This window comes from Poromitra crassiceps, assembly GCF_964638095.1.
Source record: "Poromitra crassiceps genome assembly, chromosome: 2".
NCBI classification, from domain to species: Eukaryota; Metazoa; Chordata; class Actinopteri; order Beryciformes; family Melamphaidae; genus Poromitra; species Poromitra crassiceps.
The window spans coordinates 90,222,579-90,246,280 of NC_139624.1; the positions used below are offsets into that span (position 1 = coordinate 90,222,579).

The 23,702-nt window shown below is 42.1% G+C and overlaps 1 protein-coding gene across 1 annotated transcript in view; it reads left to right on the forward strand.

Annotated features, from left to right (window-relative positions):
* Nucleotides 1-2,430: 2,430 nt before the first annotated feature.
* The window catches only part of mmp16a (matrix metallopeptidase 16a (membrane-inserted)), a gene marked incomplete at its 5' end in the record, with an annotated part of 212,252 nt that continues 190,980 nt past the window's right edge, over nucleotides 2,431-23,702 (forward strand). The window contains one exon of the mRNA XM_083655479.1: nucleotides 2,431-2,556. Within this exon, the coding sequence (XP_083511605.1) occupies nucleotides 2,431-2,556 (126 nt within the window). The remainder of the gene's footprint in view (nucleotides 2,557-23,702) is intronic.

Consider the following 23,702-nt stretch of genomic DNA (forward strand, 5'->3'; position numbering starts at 1 on the left):
CTGCTCTCACTCAGAATGTCAAAATATAAGCGATGTGATGTATAGTTTTTGAGATATTAACGTTTGTTTGGCACAACTCATACTATTAACTGCCGCAGGGTTCCGCATTTCTGGGTGTCAAGAGACGTCACGCTGATTCGTCCTATAGCCTACACACATCATATATCTTTTCAACTTTCTCAACTCTGCCCAAAAAGAAGCCAGACCAGTTTTTCTTAATGACAGTTTTAGTGGAATAGTGGGAATATGTATGGCCTTTGAGTTTTACTTTGGGAAAAAAGTAACCGGAAGTCGTCTTTTTGAGAACTTTGACAGGCATTACACTGGTCCTCCGGTTGCTGTTATATGAAAACCTCGTAGCTCCTATTTTGGTTATTTTCATCTTTGAATTAAAGCAGCTACGAGCAAGATTTTCGCTTGTTATTAAACAGTATAATTATAATATTGATGCATCACATCTTACCTATAATAGTAGCTGAGACCAAAGCCGTGTGAATAGGAGATTGCTCTCTTGATGATTATAGAGTCTGTGTCTGTCTACTAACCTCGCGTCACCAGGCTCTCTCTCTCTATCTGTCTACCCGCGGGCGGATAAACCCGGAAGTGAAACGAAATGGTTTAGGGCAGCTGCCTGCCTTCAACCGTTTCGCTCTGCCTAGCAGCAGCCCATAAACACGGAGAACGCCATGCAGGGGCTTGCTACTCTCGCGAACATCTCTCATTATATTCTAACAGTTTGTTTGGAAGTAATTTTGTTATTTTGTGGTTATGGCCGAAGTGGCTGCCGCAAACCGTTTCATTTCACTTCCTGATCTGCCCCGGCCGCAGACAGACTATTCGTGCATTCCTTTATAACTGGGAACTGGTAATCTTACGACTTCAAAGGTCATGAGCTGGGCGGTGACGTCATCAGAGCTGGTATTTCCCATTCCAAACTCGTAGGAGCCTCAGCAGCCCCAACCTCAAAAATCCAAGATGGCTGCGCCGCGCAACAACAGTAGTAGTAATCGTAGTAATATTGTTTAGCACTTCTGTTTTGTTTGTGTCTCATTAAATCAGCTGTACACACAGCACTGCCAAACTTCTATCTGTGTGGACATGAGGCTGCAGTGTTTGTATGCGCAAAATGCCGCGAAATGCCATGTTGTCAATTGTTATTGCTAACAATGGCTAGCCTGGCTAGCGACTGGATCTGACCAATGAACAGTGACCTTCCCAGCTCAAGTTTTCTGCAAATGGAACGCTAACAAAACGGATGTGATGTCATTTAGCCTCCACATCCCAGTTATTTTGCGATAAGGGAACGCACGATAATCGTCAAGACAACACTGGCCGATTCACTCGGGGCAAGCGAGACTACTCTGCGTTGGTCTCATCTACTATTAGAGGTAAGATGTGATGCATTGATATTAAATTTAGACTGTTTAATAACAATCGAAAATCTTGCTCGTAGCTGCTTTAAAGCACGTCTGTCTACTACATGGATGTTGGGGTTGGACATTTCCTATTAAATCAATTTCAAAACACGTGCTCGCGCACACACACAAAATGCAAAATAAGATAAAGATAGCCTATGCTACAGTCAATGTCTCGTCATAGACGCTGGAGTAGCTGGCTGGGGGCGTGGTCAGCAGGGTGGGGTAAATCTTCCCCTTCTCCCCATTAGTTAGCATTTAGCTGCTAGCCCAGGCAAGGCAGACAGGATCGGTGATTCAACCACCATAGTAAACGCACATTTGAACAGACGTTCAAATCTGCTCTAGAATCCCCAATCCTGTAGTGTAGAGCCGCAGCACCATCCTTTGGTGAGTCATGCAGCCCAATGAGACCCCACTTCCGCGCCAGCCTAGTAACATTTTGTGGGCGTTCCCACACAGACCAAAGTCTCTATAATATTCTATAATATTCTATAATATATTATAATATAGGCTACTTTTGGACATAGTAAAAAACCTAGTACTACTAGTAGAGGTTTTTACTCGATAGCGGCGATGGGTGAGGAGGGGGGGGGCTCGCTCGGGTCAATCGGCACATGCGCAGTCGCTGCTTGGAAATAGGGTTGAAAACGGGCAGCTATGCCGCGCGGTGCAGGAATCTCTGAACGCGTTGGAAGAAGAACGATCGGTGTACCGGAGGACTGACCCGGGCCAGGCCGGGGACAGCGGGATCCACATTCGGGACGAGTGACTCTCTCCCCGGGATAACTTCCTCCTGACACCACGGCGAGAGCTCCAGGGAAAGCGGCTCGACGAGTCCTCTCTTTCTCCCTTTCCCTCTCCTCTCTCCTCTCCTCTGGGCACCGCGAGAGAAGAGAGACGTTCCCGAGAGAGAGAACCAGCGATGCTTTGAAACGTCTAGGATTAACGTTTGTTTTTATCGACTGTAAATAAGACTATCGAGACGATAAACAACAACACAGCGGGCTTCACTATGGTGTTATCGGCGTTCCGCACTAGGAGATGTGTTCATAGCTGCTGTATAGGGACGTTATGCTTGCAGTTGTTGCTGTGGATTTTATGTGCCGTGAACGGAGAGGAGCAGCCGTTCAACGTAGAGGTAAGAAGGACCGTTATCTTTTGTTGACATGGGAAGATTTCAATATAGGGAGAAGAAGACATGCGCTATCCTCTCAGCTTAAACTGAACTGATGTGTTTGGGGGGGGGGGGGGGGGGGCTGTAGGGGGCTGTAGTTTGAACAGAAATGTTACATGACATATTTGACATGTATTTGTTGTTCATTAATTCAACAATAGACGGTTTGTTGAGATGGCATGCCCAACTGGCTCAATTGTTCCCCATCTATCAAACCTCTCCTCTCTGAGCTTTTTGGATGATCTTGCATGAAAAGAAGACCTTTTTGTTCCCCCCCCCAATTCCCCCCACCCTTTTTTTCTTTATGCTTTTCGAAGCTTACTGTCATTGAAATATATACATTATCCCAATTCGAGAATGCACGGTATTTATGGGACTATTTTGTTATAGGTCTCACTCTTGTTACTGTTATCTGTGGGGAGATAACAAACTAGTCATAAATACATAATTATCCCAATTAGAGAATATTTATGACTATTTTCTTATCATATGTCTCACTCTTGCTACTGTTAAGTTCCCACAGTAGACAGACAGCTATGCATTTCAATACTAAATCAACAACAACAAAATTCATCCTAAAGAGGTCAATGAGACTTAAAGTAGCAGGCTATACAATCAGCGTCTGTGTGGCCTAATGTGTGTCACTTCGAGGGACTGTGACTTGAAAACCCACGAGACATGGAGTGTTCAAATAGTGTCATTCAGTTCAAATAGTGTCACTGTCATTTCATGCCATTATACACAGGAATGAATGCACCACATGCTGAAAGGCTAGATTGCGTAAAAAGGGGACCCTGTCCCGCGTGTGGGGGCCATAGGCAATATTCTGGGCTGCTAGGTGAGTTTTTAACTGAACAAAGAGTCTCCTTTCAAAGGTACCTTTTATTCTGATCTCATGTCATATCCCAAATTAATCGCTTGTTAAGAAGCTTCAGGCTACAAGTAGTACAGCAATAAACCATAACGGTCTTCTTTAAAATGAATCAGATGTCTTTGTTTCTTTCTTTCTTTCTTTCTTTCTTTCTTTCTTTGTTTGTTTGTTTGTTTCTTTCTTTCTTTCTTTCTTTCTTTCTTTCTTTCTTTCTTTCTTTCTTGCAAGAATTATACTGCTACTGTACATCTGAATGCTTTCTTCCCTTGGGAGATGGACTTCTTTCTTTTATCAAGGGCACATCAGTCTATCTTCCATGCCTCCTTTACTGTCAGAGCAAATCACTTATTTAGCCAAAGTCCACTAGGCTACACCCCACAAGCCCTTGCTGTCGCTCACATTTGACCACACACACACACACACACACACACACACACACACACACACACACACACACACACACACACACACACACACACACACACACACACACACACACACACACACACACCCTGGCATGTTCGCTGACGGTCATTCAATCCCTACATCTCCACATGATTTGCGATCTTAGCATGCCACACCATGGCCTTGAGAAAGGCAGGCGGCAGTCTGCAGATTCAGAACCAGATGCTGCTGCAGATTATTCAGTCTGCAGATTCAGAACCAGATGCTGCTGCAGATTATTCAGTCTGCAGATTCAGAACCAGATGCTGCTGCAGATTATTCAGTGTGCAGATTCAGACCAGATGCTGCTGCAGATTATTCAGTGTGCAGATTCAGAACCAGATGCTGCTGCAGATTATTCAGTGTGCAGATTCAGAACCAGATGCTGCTGCAGATTATTCAGTCTGCAGATTCAGAACCAGATGCTGCTGCAGATTATTCAGTGTGCAGATTCAACCCAGATGCTGCTGCAGATTATTCAGTGTGCAGATTCAACCCAGATGCTGCTGCAGATTATTCAGTGTGCAGATTATTCAATCTGCAGATTCAGACCAGATGCTGCTGCAGATTATTCAGTGTGCAGATTCAACCCAGATGCTGCTGCAGATTATTCAGTGTGCAGATTCAACCCAGATGCTGCTGCAGATTATTCAGTGTGCAGATTATTCAATCTGCAGATTCAGAACCAGATGCTGCTGCAGATTATTCAATCTGCAGATTCAGACCAGATGCTGCTGCAGATTATTCAATCTGCAGATTCAGCCCAGATGCTGCTGCAGATTATTCAATCTGCAGATTCAGACCAGATGCTGCTGCAGATTATTCAATCTGCAGATTCAGCCCAGATGCTGCTGCAGATTATTCAATCTGGAGATTATGAGATTAGGCATGTGTCGAATTCCGGTTTTGCCGGTCCGGTCCGGCGTACGAGCTTAAACCGGTGTGATTTCATGCCAACCAGCTGAACCGACATGTATCATTATGCCAGGTTCTAGCAAATTAAAATGCAGCCTCAGCAACCTATGCCCACGGGCCGGCGTCACAGGGCTAAATCACACTTGTATTGCAATGAATAAGCAACATGACAATGTGATTAATCTAATGTTTATTAGTTAAGATATAGTTTGTTTATAAACTGATTAATGGGAGTCACTGAGAGTCATGTACTGCTGAGGCGATCACAGCAACTTGAACGTGAAGGAGATCAAAATTCACTAGCAGAGAGGGGAGATGGCACAGAGCACTGACTTGTTTTGGGGTGAAGATGAAATATAACGGGACAGTGCTACAGTGTAGATGGAAGACGTGTAGCAGTCACTCACCACTCACCTGGCTATAGATATGATGTCGTTCCAAACTGTGGAAAAGGAGTCTTTTAAATCCATGACGATCGACCGTCAATATAATCCACCAGGTCAAAAGTATTTCTCTAAAGTTGCCATCCCGGAGCTATACAACAAACTGAGAAACGCGGTTCAAGTTTTGATCTCAGAAGGCCATAACTTCGCGCCGACGACAGACATGTGGTCAATTGATTCATGACACCATATGTCGCTGACGTTCATATAAACAAACACTGTTCAGTCAGTTGTTCTTCTTTTTATTCAGTGTTATTGATGGTTGGCAAACCATCTTAGAGGTGCATTATCACCACCAAGTGGACTGGAGTTGCACTACAGTAATTTATGGGCTCAGTTGGGAAGCGCTGCTCAAAGTGTGACACCTAGTGGTAAATCGTTAGGTTTTCTTCTATATCAGACACAGGTTTTTGTTCCTACCTGACATGTTTCGACGGCAATACTTCCATCTTCATCAGAGGTGTCACTAGATGGTGTGTGACGTGTCTTTAACAGCTGATGTTGTTTACAGAGGCGTGATCGTCCTGTCAGATTTGACAGGACGACCACGCCCCCCGCTGTCATTTCGCCGTGACGAGGGGGCTTACATGCTTTCCACCACCTGGAGCAGCGTTCTCAAACGGCGAAATGACAGCGGGGGGGCGTGGTCGTCATGTCAAATCTGACAGGACGATCACGCCTCTGTAAACAACATCAGCTGTTAAAGACACGTCACACACCATCTAGTGACACCTCTGATGAAGACGGAAGTATTGCCGTCGAAACATGTCAGGTAGGAACAAAAACCTGTGTCTGATATAGAAGAAAACCTAACGATCTAAGTAAAGCATAGACACTATGAACCTTTTTGGATTACCTAGTGGTAAAATTCGGTATACCGGTTAGGTGTGATTTAATGCATATCGAAGCGGTTTTAATTTTTTCACACCGACCCATGCCTAATATATATTGTACATGTATGTATGTATCTGTGTGTGTATATATATATATATATATATATATATATATATATATATATATATATATATATATATATATACACACACACACACACACACACACACACACACACACACACACGCGCACACACACACACACACACACACACACACAGGCTATGTCTCGGACCAACAGTCTGTGCCTGTTAGATACAACCCCACATAAAGTATCCTTAGCTGACTATTCCACTCCCACTTCCTGCTCCCTGGGAATATCTGAACTTTTCATCCCCACTAGAAACACTGAAACTTTGGTTCATTCTTGTCCGTTTCACATAATATGATATGAATCAATATGTCTAGCCTTGGTCTCTGTTGCAGGAGAAAATCCATAATGTGAATATGAGCAATGATGGCTGGTATTCAACAGGCGTCTCTCTGAGTGGAATGCTGCTCAAGGACCGGTCGGTCGTGGCAACGGAGTCGCTGATTTTAGATCATCGCTCTCAGTAGACTGCCACCTTTTAGATAAATGATCAAGGAAAACTTACTAACATTCCTGCAATCGCAATTCCCCATTATTTTCTTACGATCTTGTTATTTCCCCAGGAACTTTTATTTTCATTTTGGAGCTTATTTTTACGTTCCTATAAGTTTCCTTCACATCCCCATTCCCATATGTTCCCCCTCCACTTACATGTTCTTCTCTGGAGTTTAAAAAAATCTTTCCTTAGCTCTTTTTCTTTCCCTATCTTTTTGGTGTCATGATCATTCTGTGATCACATCAATGTTGTGAGATTGCTCTTTGCACACTTTAAATTGGGTGCTTATTTTTAAATATTAAACTCATTCCTTACCATGGGAGACTATTGCATTGTCTATTATATGTTTTAACTATAATAGCCACGCTATAGTAGTTTACAACTAGCACTGAAACTAGTTTGAAAAAGTGAACGCAAATAGCGACCATTAAGTGAACCTTCTGAAACAAGAGGGATATTTCATATTTCATGTAATCAGATGTCTTACCTCTTTCAATCCTTTGACACTTAAACAAGTGTGTCATTTCCTTCGAGCAAAGGGAGAAAAAACATGGGAATTATCGTGAGTACTTTGTTTAGTAAAACTTTGTATTTTCATAGGGCAAGAAGGTAAGAGAATACTTGGCAAAAAGTATACGGAAACGTGTTTTAGATATATTTTCCCTAAGTCAGTGTTGTGAATCCAATGCATCCAGATATGTGATGTCAGTCAGAGAGTGACGTCATTGTGATGTCACGCCCGCGCCATCTTGCCATACCATCACTCAAAGCGTCCAGAAGCCCACTGTTCCGAAGAAGCAGCGAGGCTAGATGTGCGATTCCTCGTTCTCACTCGTAAATCAGAATCAGAATCAGAATCAGAATCACTTTTATTGCCACAGTATGCAAGTTACATACGAGGAATTTGTCTTAGTGTCTGTATGCAGCGTAGCGGTTACATCAATATACAGGGATAAGAAGTAGGAAGTTAACTAACGGCAATCGCAAGGTTGCAAGTGCAATCAAATCAAATCAAATCGAGTCAATATATACAATATGTACATGAGTGGTGAAGTGTTCTGTGGATGATAAATATGAATTTATGTTGGATTTACATGAGATTTACAGACTGAGTTAAATATACGTTAAATAGGCAGTGGATTTACATGAATTTACGGTCAGTTAGATAAGAGTTTACATTGAATGTACATTAAATTTACAGGCTAAGTTAAATAGGCATTAATGTGCAGGGAATTTACATCAATTTACCAGTCCCAGTTAGACAGGCATTAAATTAGATACAGTATGAGTTCCAGTTTTATGGGGGGGGAGTTCAGTTGAGTTTAGGAGGAGGTACTGTAGTGAGTTTGGGTGTGGGGGGGGGGGGTTGTTGCGGGTGGTTCTGGTCTTGGCAGACCTCAGTCTCTTGCCGTGGGGGAGTGTCTTAAAGAGTTTGTGGCCAGGGTGGGAGGGGTCAGCCATGATTTTGCGAGACCGCTTCAGTGTCCTGGCTGCGTGCAGGTCTTGGAGGGATGGCAGGTTGCATCCGATTATCCTTTCAGTGCAGCGGATGATGCGCTGAAGTCTGTTGATGTCTTTTTGAGTGGCAGCAGCATACCAGACGGTGATGGAGGAGGTGAGGATGGACTCAACGATGGAGGAGTAGACGTGCACCATCGTGGCCTTTGGCACTTTGAATTTCTTCAGCTGCCGCACAAAGTACATCCTCTGCTGTGCCTTCTTGGTGAGATCTCTGATGTTCAGCTCCCAAAACCTGGCTCAGCTCCCAAAACCTGGGTTGTAGGACAACCCCAACGTTTTACTTCGTTTCGAACTTCGGAATATCACACTATGCCATCTATCCACCCAACCTCGCTGCAAGGAAGCACCTCGTGCGACCCTGAGACCCGAGGCTGGCAACGGAGCACATGGCCTCAGCCCATGGCAATTCGTAGGCATAAGAGTGACTTAAGGAAATACCGCCTGGCGGCTGACAACACAGCGTGCACAAAGGGCGCACTGGCCACATCAAGGCTATAGAACCTAGAGCCATATGAAATCCGTTTTATTTTTTTCCAAATTCCATTTTATTTTTTCCCAAATTCCGTTTTTTCCATTTTAATTGTTCTGAATTGTGTTTTGCTTTTTACACTCATTTTACCATCAGAAAGTGTCTAATATGTGGGGATGAATAAATGTCCACAATTTAATAAGATATAACAATCAATTTACACAACAGTGCACTATTTTTAACAAGTGATTCAAGTCAGAAATACAGTAGATGACTGTACAAAACATTCTATATAATTTCTATGTTTGTAAAGTGCTTTTAAGCTTCTCATTGTGTGCTTCAAGTAAAGAAAAAACAACTGTAAACAAAACATTCACTTCAAACATAAGAAGATGCTTCAAATACTATTTTATTTTGAAAGTTATAACAGGAAGTGGTGGTGTTTATCTTTGCTAACTTGAACGAGTCAACGTGAGTCTAGAGAAAGAAGAAATTGTGTAAAAACGGCAAGTGTCAACTGAATAAGAATACACAGCCACAATTGAAACTTTTCCAGCTTGTCCATCATGTGCAAAAGTGGATATTTTTCATCTTTCATTCCCTGTTGCCATCACTACAGTCGGAAGGCTTGACTAGGAAGGCAAGTAACATCAAGGTCTAACGATGCAGAATCATTCACAGCTGAGATCTAACGCTAACGTTATAGGCTACTTCACCGCTATTGCTGGAATGCTTGGAATGCGCACTCGTTAACTATAGTTACGTTACTGCAGAGTGACAGAGTCCACTGTATAGCTGCGTGTGAGGGAGAGAGTGTGTGAGACGTCACCTTATTAACATTATATATTGAATTTCAGCTCAATTATGGCAATATGGCAGTATTCCACGTTTTACAGTAGATTCCACTTTTATTGGTCAATTCCGTGATTCCGTCCGCGATTCTGTTAACGCGGATTTCATATGGCTCTAATAGAACCTAACAAAGGTGTGGTGGGTAGACCATGAGGCAGCCGCACACATGTCTTCCACTGACACACCACGCAACAACGCCCAGGACGTCGTGACACCTCGCGTGGTGGGCCTTAATACCCTCCGGGGAAGCCATCCCCATGCCGGCAGAGTATGCCAAAGCAATGGCCTCCACTATCCAGTGCGACAAGCGCTCCTTGGACAGTGCCCCACCCAGGGCCCGTGGCCCAAAGCAAACCAGTAGCTGGTTACAGGTGCGCAACGTGTGTGTCCTGCCCACGTAGGCCAGGAACGCATGCACCGGGTAAAGCGTGTTCAAGCGTTGCTCCTCCTCCGAGTTGAAAGGAGGGGGACAAAAGGCAGCCAGGTTCACGACCATAGATCTGAAGCTGACGTTGATATTCTTAGGCTGGTAGGCGGGGTTAGGCCGAAGCGTAACCCTTCGCTCGTCATCAGCAAATACCAAGCAAGACTGTTGGACCGACAGGGCAATCAGGTCGCCAACCCTCTTGCGGCAAGAGGGTTGGACTCGGGTCGGGTGGACTCTCAGAGAGTGAGAGTGGGAGCGGGAGCTCGGCCTACGATGGGCAAGCCACTGGAAGGCATCTCCCCGCGAACGGCAGCGGCCCGGTGGCGACGCGCCGACATGAGGAGTGCGCCACACTTTCTGCAAAAGTGTGGGTCCGCCAAGCGCGCTCGGCATGCTCCGGCCCCAGACAGAACATGAACAGGCCGTGCGAGTCGTCGGTAGCCATCTCAGCACTGCATCGACGGAACGGTGTGTTCGCTCTTCAGAAACTGACGCCTGTAAAGACCAGGATCCCAATCATCTCCGCCATGGAGCTTACATTTGACCGTTGGATCTGGAACTCTGAACTCTCTGTTGTGTCTTGTGCTATATAGCCTTGCTGGTATTGGGAATATGACATCACTGGTGATGTCTTAACTCGCATCACAGCTTCGATGATGTCATATTTGTCCAATTGTGATGTCGTCCGCAATGGTGCGGTGTCTCAGATGGCATCAGTGATATGTCATGCTTGTCCGATGACATCATGTTGCCCATAGTCTAGCATTGTCTAGCTGGTTATGACAGAATTGGTCAAAAACGCCAATGCTGTCTGATGTTACAGATCGCATTGTGATGTCATCAACGCGGTGATGATTTCATCACCGAAGTGTCATCCAGGGACATCTTCCAGGGACCTAGCTGGGCCCGAAGGCCTAGCATATGCCTCGAATGTCAGGCAGCAAGTTGGTGTTGACAGTAGTTGTCTTTGTAACAGTAAGTGTTAGCCTATGTGACTCACATGCGTGTTACAGTAAGTGTTAGCCTATGGGAGCAGTATTGCCATGCATTTGCCCTGCTTCTGAAAGTGCAGTCCAGTTGTGCTGCAGTCAGACAGCACCACACTGCCAATAGCAGGAGTGATTGATGTCCTCTGTATGTCTGGGATGCTATAAACAGCTGCTGGTTTGGAAAGCCTGTGGAGATTGAACTGGTTTGGCTTGCCCACCATGGCCATCGCAACAGGCACTTACTGTACTGTACTCGTTATGTGTGTGTTTGTGTCTATGTCTCTCTCTCTCTCTCACACACACACAGTCACAGGCTATAGAGGGCATTAAAGACGAGTGAGATGAGTGAGTATGTCCTCTAAATAACAGGTGTAGTTTGAGGCGGGAGGTCATCCTAAACCTTGCCCTGTAATTGGTGGTCAGACTGCGGTCAGTCAAAAAGCTTGGCCCCTATTGGATGGCAGCTTTGATGTTCTTGTGATGACTTCCTGGACTTAATTCATGGCTGAATTTACTGCATTGTTATGCAAGGGTCTTTAATTTTGTTATTGCATTTTATTTATTTAGTTTTTATGCCTCCATGCCGGCAACAGCTGTGGCCGGAGGGCACTGTGTTTTCTGGTTGTCCGTCAGTCAGTCTGTCCCATTCTCGTGAACAAGATATCTCAGGAACGAACGAACGCCTTGAGGGAATTTCATCAAATTTGGCACAAATTTGGACACTTGGACTCAAGGATGAACGGATTACAATTTGGTGGTCAAAGGTCAAGGTCATTGTGACCTCACAAAATACATCTTTGCCATAATGCACAAATGCATACACTAATTATGACATTTCACACAAAGGTCTTTTTGGATCAAATGAAGTGATGGTATTTTATATCAAAAGGTTCAAAGGTCAACTTCACTGTCACATCATAATGTTTTGCTTCCCACTGTAGCTGAGAAAACGGTCTGGGTCATAGTGTACAAAAATGCTGGAAGTGCTGTCACTTGCCTTTGCAGACATCAAAATCCTTTAAGTTGACCTACTAATCCTTATATTGATTTGGACCCCAATATACTCTTCACTTCCTCTGGATGATAACCAGGACCTCTGGTAATCCACCACAAGCTCATTGGGTTTTCTCATACTGAGCTTCATGTGCTTGTCGTTGCACCATGTGACAAAGCTCTCAGTCCTCTGTACTCCTCTGTAAAAATAGTTTCTAAGTGAAGACAGCAGGTTTCTCACTGCAAATTATTCACTGGTATCATACATTTCATATTGATAACTTCCATTTAGCAAAAAAAATACACCTAATACCTTTTATTATATTCACTACATATGAGTCTGGACAGACATGGATGTAACTGTAACTTGATTCGGTGGAGGCATACATGCGTGGCGGTTATTTCTACTTTTACTTTGATTAGGGATGGCACGATACCACTTTTTCCATATCCGATCCGATAGGGATACCACAATCTTGAGTATCTGCCGATACCGATATCAATCCGATCTGATCTTTTTCCTTTGCTTATACAACTAAGCTGTTAATAATAAATTTACCAATGCACTTTGCTTAACACAGCCATCTAAACAGCATGTTCAATCTGTGGAACAATAGTTATTCCTTAAATGAAAGGCTATCCTATAGCCCAGAACATAGACTCAGTAATGCACTAATGATGCTTCTTTTTAAGCCTTCACACGCACGCACGCACGCACGCACGCACGCACGCACACGTCCTTGTTATAACTGTCCCTGGTCTCCCCTACTTTCGTGTTGCATGAAACAAGGGGCGGAGCACAGTTCACGGATCATGGTGTTTGTAAACATGGACACATGGCCTAATCTAGTTTTATTTGGCGTTTCCAAGGAAGATTTGGACTTTTGGGATTAATTATAATAAGGACTAACAGGAGGAGAGAACAACTAACTTTATCACTGCTGAGTAGGGGTGTCACAATATATCGTCCCACGAAATTTCGCGATAGTAAAACGTCACGATATGTATCGTTGAGATACATATCATGCACGATGCTCCGGTTGTTCATCTGCGTCCGTGACGGCGCATTGCTCAAAGTTTAGTGAAGCATTTAGTGATAGTTTAGGCTATGGATCGGATCGGATTCTACTTCTTTTTCCCACCAGATATCCGTTCCAGTGATTTTGGCCGGATCGGCTCCGATACCGATACTGAGTATCGGATCGGACCATCCCTAACTTTGATAATATTTTTCTGAAAGTGTAGCCTGCCTTTGAGTGACAAAACTGTAATTAACAAGTAACACTTCACAGTCCTGTGAGACTATAGATCTGCCGGTCACTGTTTGGCGGTGTCTGAAAACTTTTCAGCTTTTGTTTATCCCATTGACTTCCCTGAAAAAGTAATTTTCTCTGCAAATTAGTCAATGTCATTCACAATGGCATAGCCACAAGTTAATTTCATTTATCTCCTCGTGAGTACTTTCTCTTTCAGTCCATATACTGATTTTGTGTGAAATGTAATGATTTTGTAATTTTTAATGTTTTTTTTCAGTAATGCAATGTGGGCTATGCTAGGAAGTAGCTATCTCATATTTTTGTTTTAATAATTGCTGCTGTTTACATAACAAAGTAATTAAAAGAGAGATAATGGATTTGTAATTATTTTTTCTGTCTTTGTCTGCCACTGCCGGACAATTGGGATGACACCCCCCCCCCCCCCCCAGAGTGCTTTACAAAGGCATCCCGCATATTGTTCATCCGATATCAAACAACTGTTTATTCCCATCATTCTGCTGAAGGTCTTGTTGTAGCCTAGTGCTGACACGACCAGGTTCTGCTGAAGGTCTTGTTGGTAGCTGACACGATGAGGTTCTGCTGAATAGGGCTGGGTATTGGCAAGGACCTCACGATACGATACGTATCGTGATACATGGGTCACGATACGATTTTATCACGATACAATAGATATTGCGATATATTGCAATACTCATAATTTACTGAAAATTAAAAAAGAGACTTGAAAATACCACTTGCTGTGTACCACCCAGGTAGTGTAATAATATCTACATCACTTTATATTGATAACTTAGTGGACAAATTGAGTCAAAACTACTGAGTGTTGAGTGTCTTACTGAATGCAGTGAAATAAAAAGTATTCTTATTGTGTCACTGAACACACAGCTGTGTAAAAAAAATCGATATGGCAATATATCACATCATTTTTCTGAAATATCGATACAGTATTGCGATATAATATTGCCTAGGGATGTCAATTTTCGGTTAATTTCACTTTCGATTAACCGACGCTAATAATCGATTAACCTATCGGTTAATTCATAATTTTTTAATATTAAAAAAAAAAAAAAAAAAATCTCTATTTACTCAATGAGCTCATGCCCAAACAAGGCGTGTCTATTTAGATGCTGAAATGTTAATGCTTTTTGTGTTAGAATTTCTAACACAAAAAGCATTAACAAGCATTAACAAAAAGCATCAACATTTCAACACAAATTCTTTTTAAAATATATATATTTTTTTAATTTAATATTAACTGATAGACCGACAGCAATAACCGAACAACGACGTTAGCGACGGTTAATCGATTAACGGTTAACCGTTGACATCCCTAATATTGCCGTAACGATTTTATTGCACAGCCCTACTGCTGAAGGTCTTGTTGGTAGCTGACACGACGAGGTTCTGCTGAAGGTCTTGTTGGTAGCTGACACGACGAGGTTCTGCTGAAGGTCTTGTTGGTAGCTGACACGACAAGGTTCTGCTGAAGGTCTTGTTGGTAGCTGACATGACAAGGTTCTGCTGAAGGTCTTGTTGGTAGCTGACACGACAAGGTTCTGCTGAAGGTCTTGTTGGTTGCTGACACGACGAGGTTCTGCTGAAGGTCTTGTTGGTAGCTGACACGACAAGGTTCTGCTGAAGGTCTTGTTAGTAGCTGACACGACAAGGTTCTGCTGAAGGTCTTGTTGGTAGCTGACACGACGAGGTTCTGCTGAAGGTCTTGTTGGTAGCTGACACGACGAGGTTCTGCTGAAGGTCTTGTTGGTAGCTGACACGCCGAGGTTCTGCTGAAGGTCTTGTTGGTAGCTGACACGACGAGGTTCTGCTGAAGGTCTTGTTGTAGCCTACTTGCTGACACGATGAGGTAGCTCAAGAATATAATGATTTTCATTATTTTATTTTATTTACTCTTTGGTTTCTTTACTCTTTCTGGTTGTGGCAAAGCTTCAGTTCAATGTGGATGGAAGTGTTGGGTGCCAGATAGGGCATTATAGGTAATTATGTTTAAATGCAGTATTCTGTGCTCTCTAGTCAGATAGGGCATTATGGCCCCTATCGTTGCATCGGCGCAGTTTCTAGGCCGAGCGGCAGGCGCAGATCAAAGCAGTGGGCGTGGAAAGGCGCACTTGATATCGTCGTGCTGGCGCTAGATGCAGCCCAAAGCATTACAACCACGCCTTTTAGGCGTAAAATTATGCACCGTCATGCTCATTGGATAAGTGCAATAAACGAATCGCACGCTTGCCTTTTTAGCTCCAATTCCAGTGATCCCGCAAAACCAGACGAAAGCCAAACGCTCTGCCCCCCCCCCCCCCCCCCCTCTCTTCATCCAGCCTGTCTGTCTGCATTATAGGCTATTATTCCATATTATTATGCTTCTCAAACCAATCTAACTGCAGTTTCAATACTGCAAGCATGTAAATACGCTACACTATAGCAAGATCAAAGTGAAAATAATGTACTAAACGCATCAGCTAGAAAAATATAGCCTATTAGATTGGTGAAAGTTTGTCCAGAAAGATATCGTTTTCTCTCCCCTGCTGCAGGTAGAATGATGCACATAAATATACCCTACATTATGTAAAGTCATTGCATAAATGTGTTTTTATTGTAAAACTAAATGTGGAGTAGGGCGAAGTTATTGGAGCGCACATCACAGTATAGCAGATGACAGTAGAAGCTTCCGAAGCGCGTTCCGCTGTCACTTACCTAAATCACGTTAAATCCACACAGGGTATATATAGGCTCAAGAGGACATATATGTTTCACATAGGGTGGTGTTTCATTTCATGTTTTATTTGGTCCAATATTGAAATGTTCGACAATTGCAGGTTGTCTTACCATTACACATTATTTTAGATCTACCTTTTATATCTATTTCGGCTCTATTTAGTAGCGAAATGGAGGACCCAATTGCATGCTGGGAGTGGACATTCACAGGCAGTAAACTTACAACTGCTATTTCCTATGGGAAGCTGGGTGCTGCGTGGCTGCTATGTGTTGTGTCTGTTTGAGCGAGGGAGTCAGAGAGAGAGAGAGAAGGGTGACTCAGAGGCAGAAGAGCACTGGCGCACTGAATACGCCTGGTTTCAGAGAGAGACAGAGAAGGGTGACAGGGGAGAGGCACAAGTGCACTGGCGCAGTGAATAGGCCTGGTTTTCAAAGGCGCAAAGCGCTAAATTTAAGGCAGGTGCCAAGATATCAGTACGCCGAGATTTAAGGCCGACACGCCCACTTTGGCCCATTCTGGGGCTGCGCCACGCCCATTCGGCCTAAAGCGCATTTGGCAGCCTAAAGCCATATTGATATCGTCCCAAAACAGGCGCAAGGCACGTTTTTTTGCGTTTAAGGCCCGTTTTAGCGCCGAAGGCTTGTGGGAGAATAGGGCCCTATGTTTAAATGCAGTATTATGTGCTCTCTAGTCAGATAGGGCATTATGTTTAAATGCAGTATTCTGTGCTCTCTAGTCAGATAGGGCATTATGTTTAAATGCAATATTCTGTGCTCTCTAGTCAGATAGGGCATTACGTTTAAATGCAATATTCTGTGCTCTCTAGTCAGATAGGGCATTATGTTTAAATGCAGTATTCTGTGCTCTCTAGTCAGATAGGGCATTATGTTTAAATGCAATATTCTGTGCTCTCTAGTCAGATAGGGCATTATGTTTAAATGCAATATTCTGTGCTCTCTAGTCAGATAGGGCATTATGTTTAAATGCAATATTCTGTGCTCTCTAGTCAGATAGGGCATTATGTTAAATGCAGTATTCCTTGCTCTCTAGTCAGATAGGGCATTATGTTTAAATGCAGTATTCTGTTTTCTCTAGTCAGATAGGGCATTATGTTTAAATGCAGTATTCCTTGCTCTCTAGTCAGATAGGGCATTATGTTTAAATGCAGTATTATGTGCTCTCTAGTCAGATAGGTTATTATGTTTAAATGCAGTATTCCTTGCTCTCTAGTCAGATAGGGCATTATGTTTAAATGCAGTATTATGTGCTCTCTAGTCAGATAGGGCATTATGTTTAAATGCAGTATTATGTGCTCTCTAGTCAGATAGGGCATTATGTTTAAATGCAGTATTCTGTGCTCTCTAGTCAGATAGGGCATTATGTTTAAATGCAGTATTCTGTGCTCTCTAGTCAGATAGGGCATTACGTTTAAATGCAGTATTCCTTGCTCTCTAGTCAGATAGGTCATTATGTTTAAATGCAATATTCTGTGCTCTCTAGTCAGATAGGGCATTACATTTAAATGCAATATTCTGTGCTCTCTAGTCAGATAGGGCATTACGTTTAAATGCAGTATTCTGTGCTCTCTAGTCAGATAGGTTATTATGTTAAATGCAGTATTCTGTGCTCTCTAGTCAGATAGGTCATTATGTTTAAATGCAGTATTCCTTGCTCTCTAGTCAGATAGGGCATTACGTTTAAATGCAGTATTATGTGCTCTCTAGTCAGATAGGGCATTACGTTTAAATGCAGTATTCTGTGCTCTCTAGTCAGATAGGGCATTACGTTTAAATGCAGTATTCTGTGCTCTCTAGTCAGATAGGGCATTACGTTTAAATGCAGTATTCTGTGCTCTCTAGTCAGATAGGGCATTACGTTTAAATGCAGTATTCTGTGCTCTCTAGTCAGATAGGGCATTACGTTTAAATGCAATATTCTGTGCTCTCTAGTCAGATAGGGCATTACGTTTAAATGCAGTATTCTGTGCTCTCTAGTCAGATAGGGCATTACGTTTAAATGCAATATTCTGTGCTCTCTAGTCAGATAGGGCATTACGTTTAAATGCAGTATTCTGTGCTCTCTAGTCAGATAGGGCATTACGTTTAAATGCAGTATTCTGTGCTCTCTAGTCAGATAGGGCATTACGTTTAAATGCAGTATTCTGTGCCCTCTAGTCAGATAGGGCATTACGTTTAAATGCAGTATTCTGTGCTCTCTAGTCAGATAGGGCATTACGTTTAAATGCAGTATTCTGTGCCCTCTAGTCAGATAGGGCATTACGTTTAAATGCAATATTCTGTGCTCTCTAGTCTAGCTGCTTTCTCTTTATCCTGTTGGGATATGAGATGTATTTTTTCCTCAACAGTAGCTTAGCTCCCTGAGAAACATAAGCACATTGTGGGAGTGCAGAAAGCCTGCGAGCGTCCTATTGCTTTTGGTAACACTCAGTGTTTCACAGGTGCACTGCTTGGCAGTGAGTCACATAAAGTGCTTGATGCCACGAGGCTCACAGAGACAGAGCCATGTTGCTTAGTCAGAGGTAATCCGTGCTACAACATAGATAGCACAAAGTTGCACCGGTCTGCTCCCATCTGGCAAAACATCCGCCTCACATCGATAAATGAATTAATAAAAGCCAGTTTGGCTCCACCCTACTGCTTGTCAGTTGTGCTTATTATTACCTCTGCCAAGCCAAGGAGACGGGGTATTTAGAAATGTTCAATACCGTTAAAACAGTTTTCTATCTTTTTTGTTCAGCCAAAATAGTCGCAAGTGTCCTTGCCTGTGCTGGGCTTAGCCTTAATTATTTTTATTCACCATTTGTAGGCTACTTACTTGAAGCTTATTAATAGGCAAGCATATGCGTGTTGCAAGCAACAAGAGGTCGACCGATAGTGGAAAAGGCAGATACCGATAGAATTTGGAGCAGGAAAGAGCCGATAGCCCATTAATCGGTCGATAGTTGATAGCCGATTAATTGGCCGATATCATACCCCCGCGCGGGGGGGGGGGGGGGGGGGTTGGGGTTAGGGTTAGGGGGGGTATATATACATTCATTATATATATATATATATATATATATATATATATATATATATATATATATATATATACTGTATATATATATAATACATATATATATAATATATATATATATATATATATATATATATATATATATATATATATATATATATATATATATATATACTGTATATATATATAATACATATATATATAATATATATATATATATATATATATATATCAGAGGAGGTTTTTCCAGTGAGGCATAGGAGGATGGTCCTCCTCTATTAGATTGGGGGGATTTTATATAAAAAAAAATATTTTTTATCATTTTTTATTTTTATTTTTATTTTTATTTTTATATTTTTCATTTTTCATTTTTCATTTTTCATTTTTCATTTTTTTTTATAATAAAATATCAATCAAATGTGTTTTTTCTTATGTGCAGACGCTCATTTTTTCATTCATTATATTCTTATATGCTTAAAATGCTTCAACAACAGTGACCTGAACTGATGGAAAGGAGAGCTCCATGCAGAGAGTCACTCTGGCCCTGGTCCCAGCCTTTAGTAGGCAGATAAAAAAACATTCGCCCTGTGGGCGTTTATTTATTTGGTAATTTATCTAATGAAAAATATGATTGGTTGAAAAACATTTGCAATTCACAGAGAACACGTGAGAGTGATGCACGCCCTTACCCTGGTTAAACCAGGTGAAATCTAATTGGTTGTTGGTTGGATAGATTGCTGACATTGATTGACATTTGTATTGTCCACTGTCTGGTCTCTCAAGCTGAATCAAAGTAGGAAGTGAAATCCAGTGCCTGTGATGACCTGACAGGAAGGATTTACGACTTGTACTGAGACAGTAGCAGCATATTATATTTACCCCTTATTTTTATTTACTTTTTTATCAATCAGTAAGTGTTCACAAGCCAGACAGTCGTTGTATTGGATTACACCCAAAACGAGTTTCGAGTTGCGGGAGCCTCAGCCTTGTGGTGCGCTGCGCGGTACTGGGCTTTTTGCAATGTCAGAAAACTGGAATATTTGCAACGTCTCGACTGCATCGTTTCCACTACAGACAGCATGGATATTCAAGTAAGTCAATTGATTTCAAGTTATCCGAGCCTTCTATTAAATTCGGCGTGGAAATGGTTCACCGAGCAGCGCTATTTTTGTCGTATTGAAGTTTCATCCTGTAATTTTTTATAATAAAACCCGCGAACCTTAAATTCACACATTTTTTAACTGAATTTGGCCTGTAAATCGATAGCTGACAGCGAGCTCAATTTTAAAGCTTGAGTGGTGATCTTTATATCATATGAAAGTAGAAGAAATAAGGAATCGATTGGGATGAAGCATGTCAACCTAGGATGTCGGGAAGGGGGGGTAAATAACGCTCCAAAGTTGATGAATTGGAATGTAACTAGAGTAGTGCAGCACTGTGCACGGGAAGACACACTCTCGTTCCAGATGCAATTAAGTGTAATTTAACGCTATTTGACAACAGTTTCGGCCATAGACTTTGTCAAGTATCATACAAACAGTGCAACACAGCCATTATAAAGACAGGTTGGCTGATTGAATGGACAACACCTGTCTTGTGAAAGCACACCTGAGTGTGAGACATCATAGGATCAGTCATGCAGTAATAGGCTACATTTTCGGTACTGGCGCAGATTAATCAAAACATTGATGTCACAGGTAGGCTGTATACCATAATATATCATGAATCTATGTGAATAAATAGATTTATATAAATAGTAATCACAGCCTAATGCATAGAGATAAATCCTGAAACCTTCTCGCAACAGTTCTAGCCTAAGCCAGTGGTTTTCAAAGTGGGGTCCCCAGCAAAAAGGGGGGATAATCTATTCTCACTATAATTCCATGCCATCCATAAGTAACACAATCTAAGATAGTGTAGAAGTGAGTAACTAGGCTAATTATAACCATAACAGCACAAATAATTGACAAAAATCTCAAAATAAATATACACTCTGAGAAATGAAATAATGAGAAAAGGAACAATTATTGATGGTTAAAACTGAATAATGACATCACAACAGTCTAATCCTAATGCTAATTTAAAATGAGATTTGGGCGTTTTGGGCAAAAGAGAAAAAAAAAACGCCCAATTTTTTTTCTAGCTACCTCCCCTGTTACCAATCTCACCAGCCACCACTGATATATATATATAATACGAAAATCGCATGGTCCATGGGAGGGCTCTTACTACAGTGAAGTCCTGAAACGAACATAGAAAGAGCCTGAGGGTAACATGGATGCTATATAATGAGCGAGTTACTGCCACAGTCTATGGTTACTGCGCGTAACGTTTCACTTTTCGTCCATGCATATTCCAGTGTTTATTCTTTTCATGAATGGATTTACCTTACGTCGCTGGATTATTTGGAAGGGAAAGTAAATTGGTGAGTAAAGTAGCGTAGTTAAAAGTTTAATGGGTTTTCCTATGGGTCTCAATTCGGCAGATTGCATGTTTTAGTTGAATCGAATGCATTGCATTGAAGGCTTTTCCATTGAGCGAACTGCTTTCTGAAAACATATGTTATCTGATGTAGTCTACATGGTGGGTCTGACTAGTGAGACTAACATACTGTAACGTAAACTGCCCTCTCCCTCCCCCCTCCACCGCAGCAGCAGCATGCTCGCGCTAGCAAAACACAGTCAGACAGCATTGCTGCCTGCATTCTTCAGTATAATGCATTAATACTGCCATATGATGAACAACAAACAACCTTATCTTGCCCACAATTTACTAATAAGGCTGTCTTAAAGTTAACTTCATTTAAATATAGGCGAAATTATCTCAGGTACACAACAATGACATTACCTTGACTTCGTGTTTGGAGCCTCCATGCAGAACGCGATGTACGTCCTTGCGTGGCCGGCAGAGGCTGCGCAGGCATCGGCCACTATCGGAGCCAACATCCGCCGATAACGATAGTTTGTAAAACATGCTATCGGCGCAGATTAATCGGCCAATCCGATTAATCAGTCGACCTCTACAAGCAACACTATATTATTAACAACCAATAAAAGTGCTGTGGATTTAGTGCATAAAAGGAAAATAAAATACCTGGTCTGTGAGTGTTTTTCACTCACAGGTCCAACAAGTTAAACATAGCCTATATAACAGACTGACTGCACAACCCAAACATCTTTTAAAATAAATAATATAAAGTGCTGTTCTGCTGTATAAAATTAAATAATAAATGTCCAGACCTCTCCATTAAATGTAACGTTACATCCACTATGAACACATAATAGCCTAACCATCTACGCAGTCAAGAGTGGGTTGTTGTAAGCGCGATAAACAACTTATGTAAGACGTACTGGTTTTTATTCATGAAAATGAGCATTATCTACGTGCTCAGGGGTGAGTCGTGTGCGTAGTCCAGCGGCAGAAAAAACCCTCGCTGATGGGACCGATGTCGCTGGGATGCACAACTATTGCCTGGCTAACTTGGCCAGCCTGGAGAAGCGTGCTGTGTGGTGGGAGTTGATCGTACGTGTTTGAGATTGAGACAGATTTTTCGGAAGACATATCGGTGGTACAAGTGAGGGCTCTCTCAATCTCTGGCCTCTCAATCTCTGTTGTCCAGAGAATTCATCCATCTCAAGCCTGTCTGCATGTCTGTCTGTCAGCGGGATATATCAAGAACCTGTGAAGGGAGGGATTTCCATGGAATTTCGGTGGACTGAAGTGATTGGTCATGTGCCAAGGAACATGTGACTAGATTTTGGTGTTGTGGATCTGGGATTTCCACTACTATTGTAATAATTGAAAGTCTGCATGTTTGCAGGGATACGAAATCAAATTAAGCTAAACTTAATAGCAATGATGTCTTTGGAGCAGATTGGAGAAATGGAGTTGGAGTCTGAGTGCCTTCTAGTGATTATATAGCTTCAACATTTGCCTTTACAACTAGACCAACCATCAAATTAACAATTCAGATTTAAAGCTTGGTGCATTGCCTACAAAGTATTCCTAAATGACTGCCTGTTAGGGATGAAATAAAATTCCTATAGTTATGGATATAGATGTGATAGATTGCACTTGCTTCCAATGACCCACGCCCAAGAGGAAATTAAATCGCTACAGATCCCTCTTGGCACAAAATCATTACCTGAAGCTTCTCATTCATTATCTCTAAAATAGAGAGAACCAGGAGAGTGTCTGTGAAAGTGTTATTTTGTCAGTCAAGCACTTAAAGTGACCTTGTACTTGTAATGGAAGTGCTATCAGTGGTTTTGTAAAGAGTCAGTGTCGTTCTTTTCAAATAGTACATACTGGATGTGGAAGCAAACCTTTCAGATGTTTGTGGATTTGTTGCAGCACTAGCAGGAAAGAGAAAGGATCTGTTTGACTCTATGGCTGGGCAATATCCTCAATATTATATTGATACTGTGATATGAGACTAGATATCGTCTTAGATTTTGAATATTGTAATATGGCATAACCTTTTTTTAACTTTTTTATTTATACAGGGGGAGTCTCACTGAGAGCAATGCTCTCTTTTTCAGGAGTGCCCTGTTCACATTCACACACACATTCATACCTGGAAGCTGACCAGTACAACCACAGTCTGATCTGCTGGCCACTGATCAGCTCCACTGGAGCAGTTGGGGTTAAGGGCCATGCTCA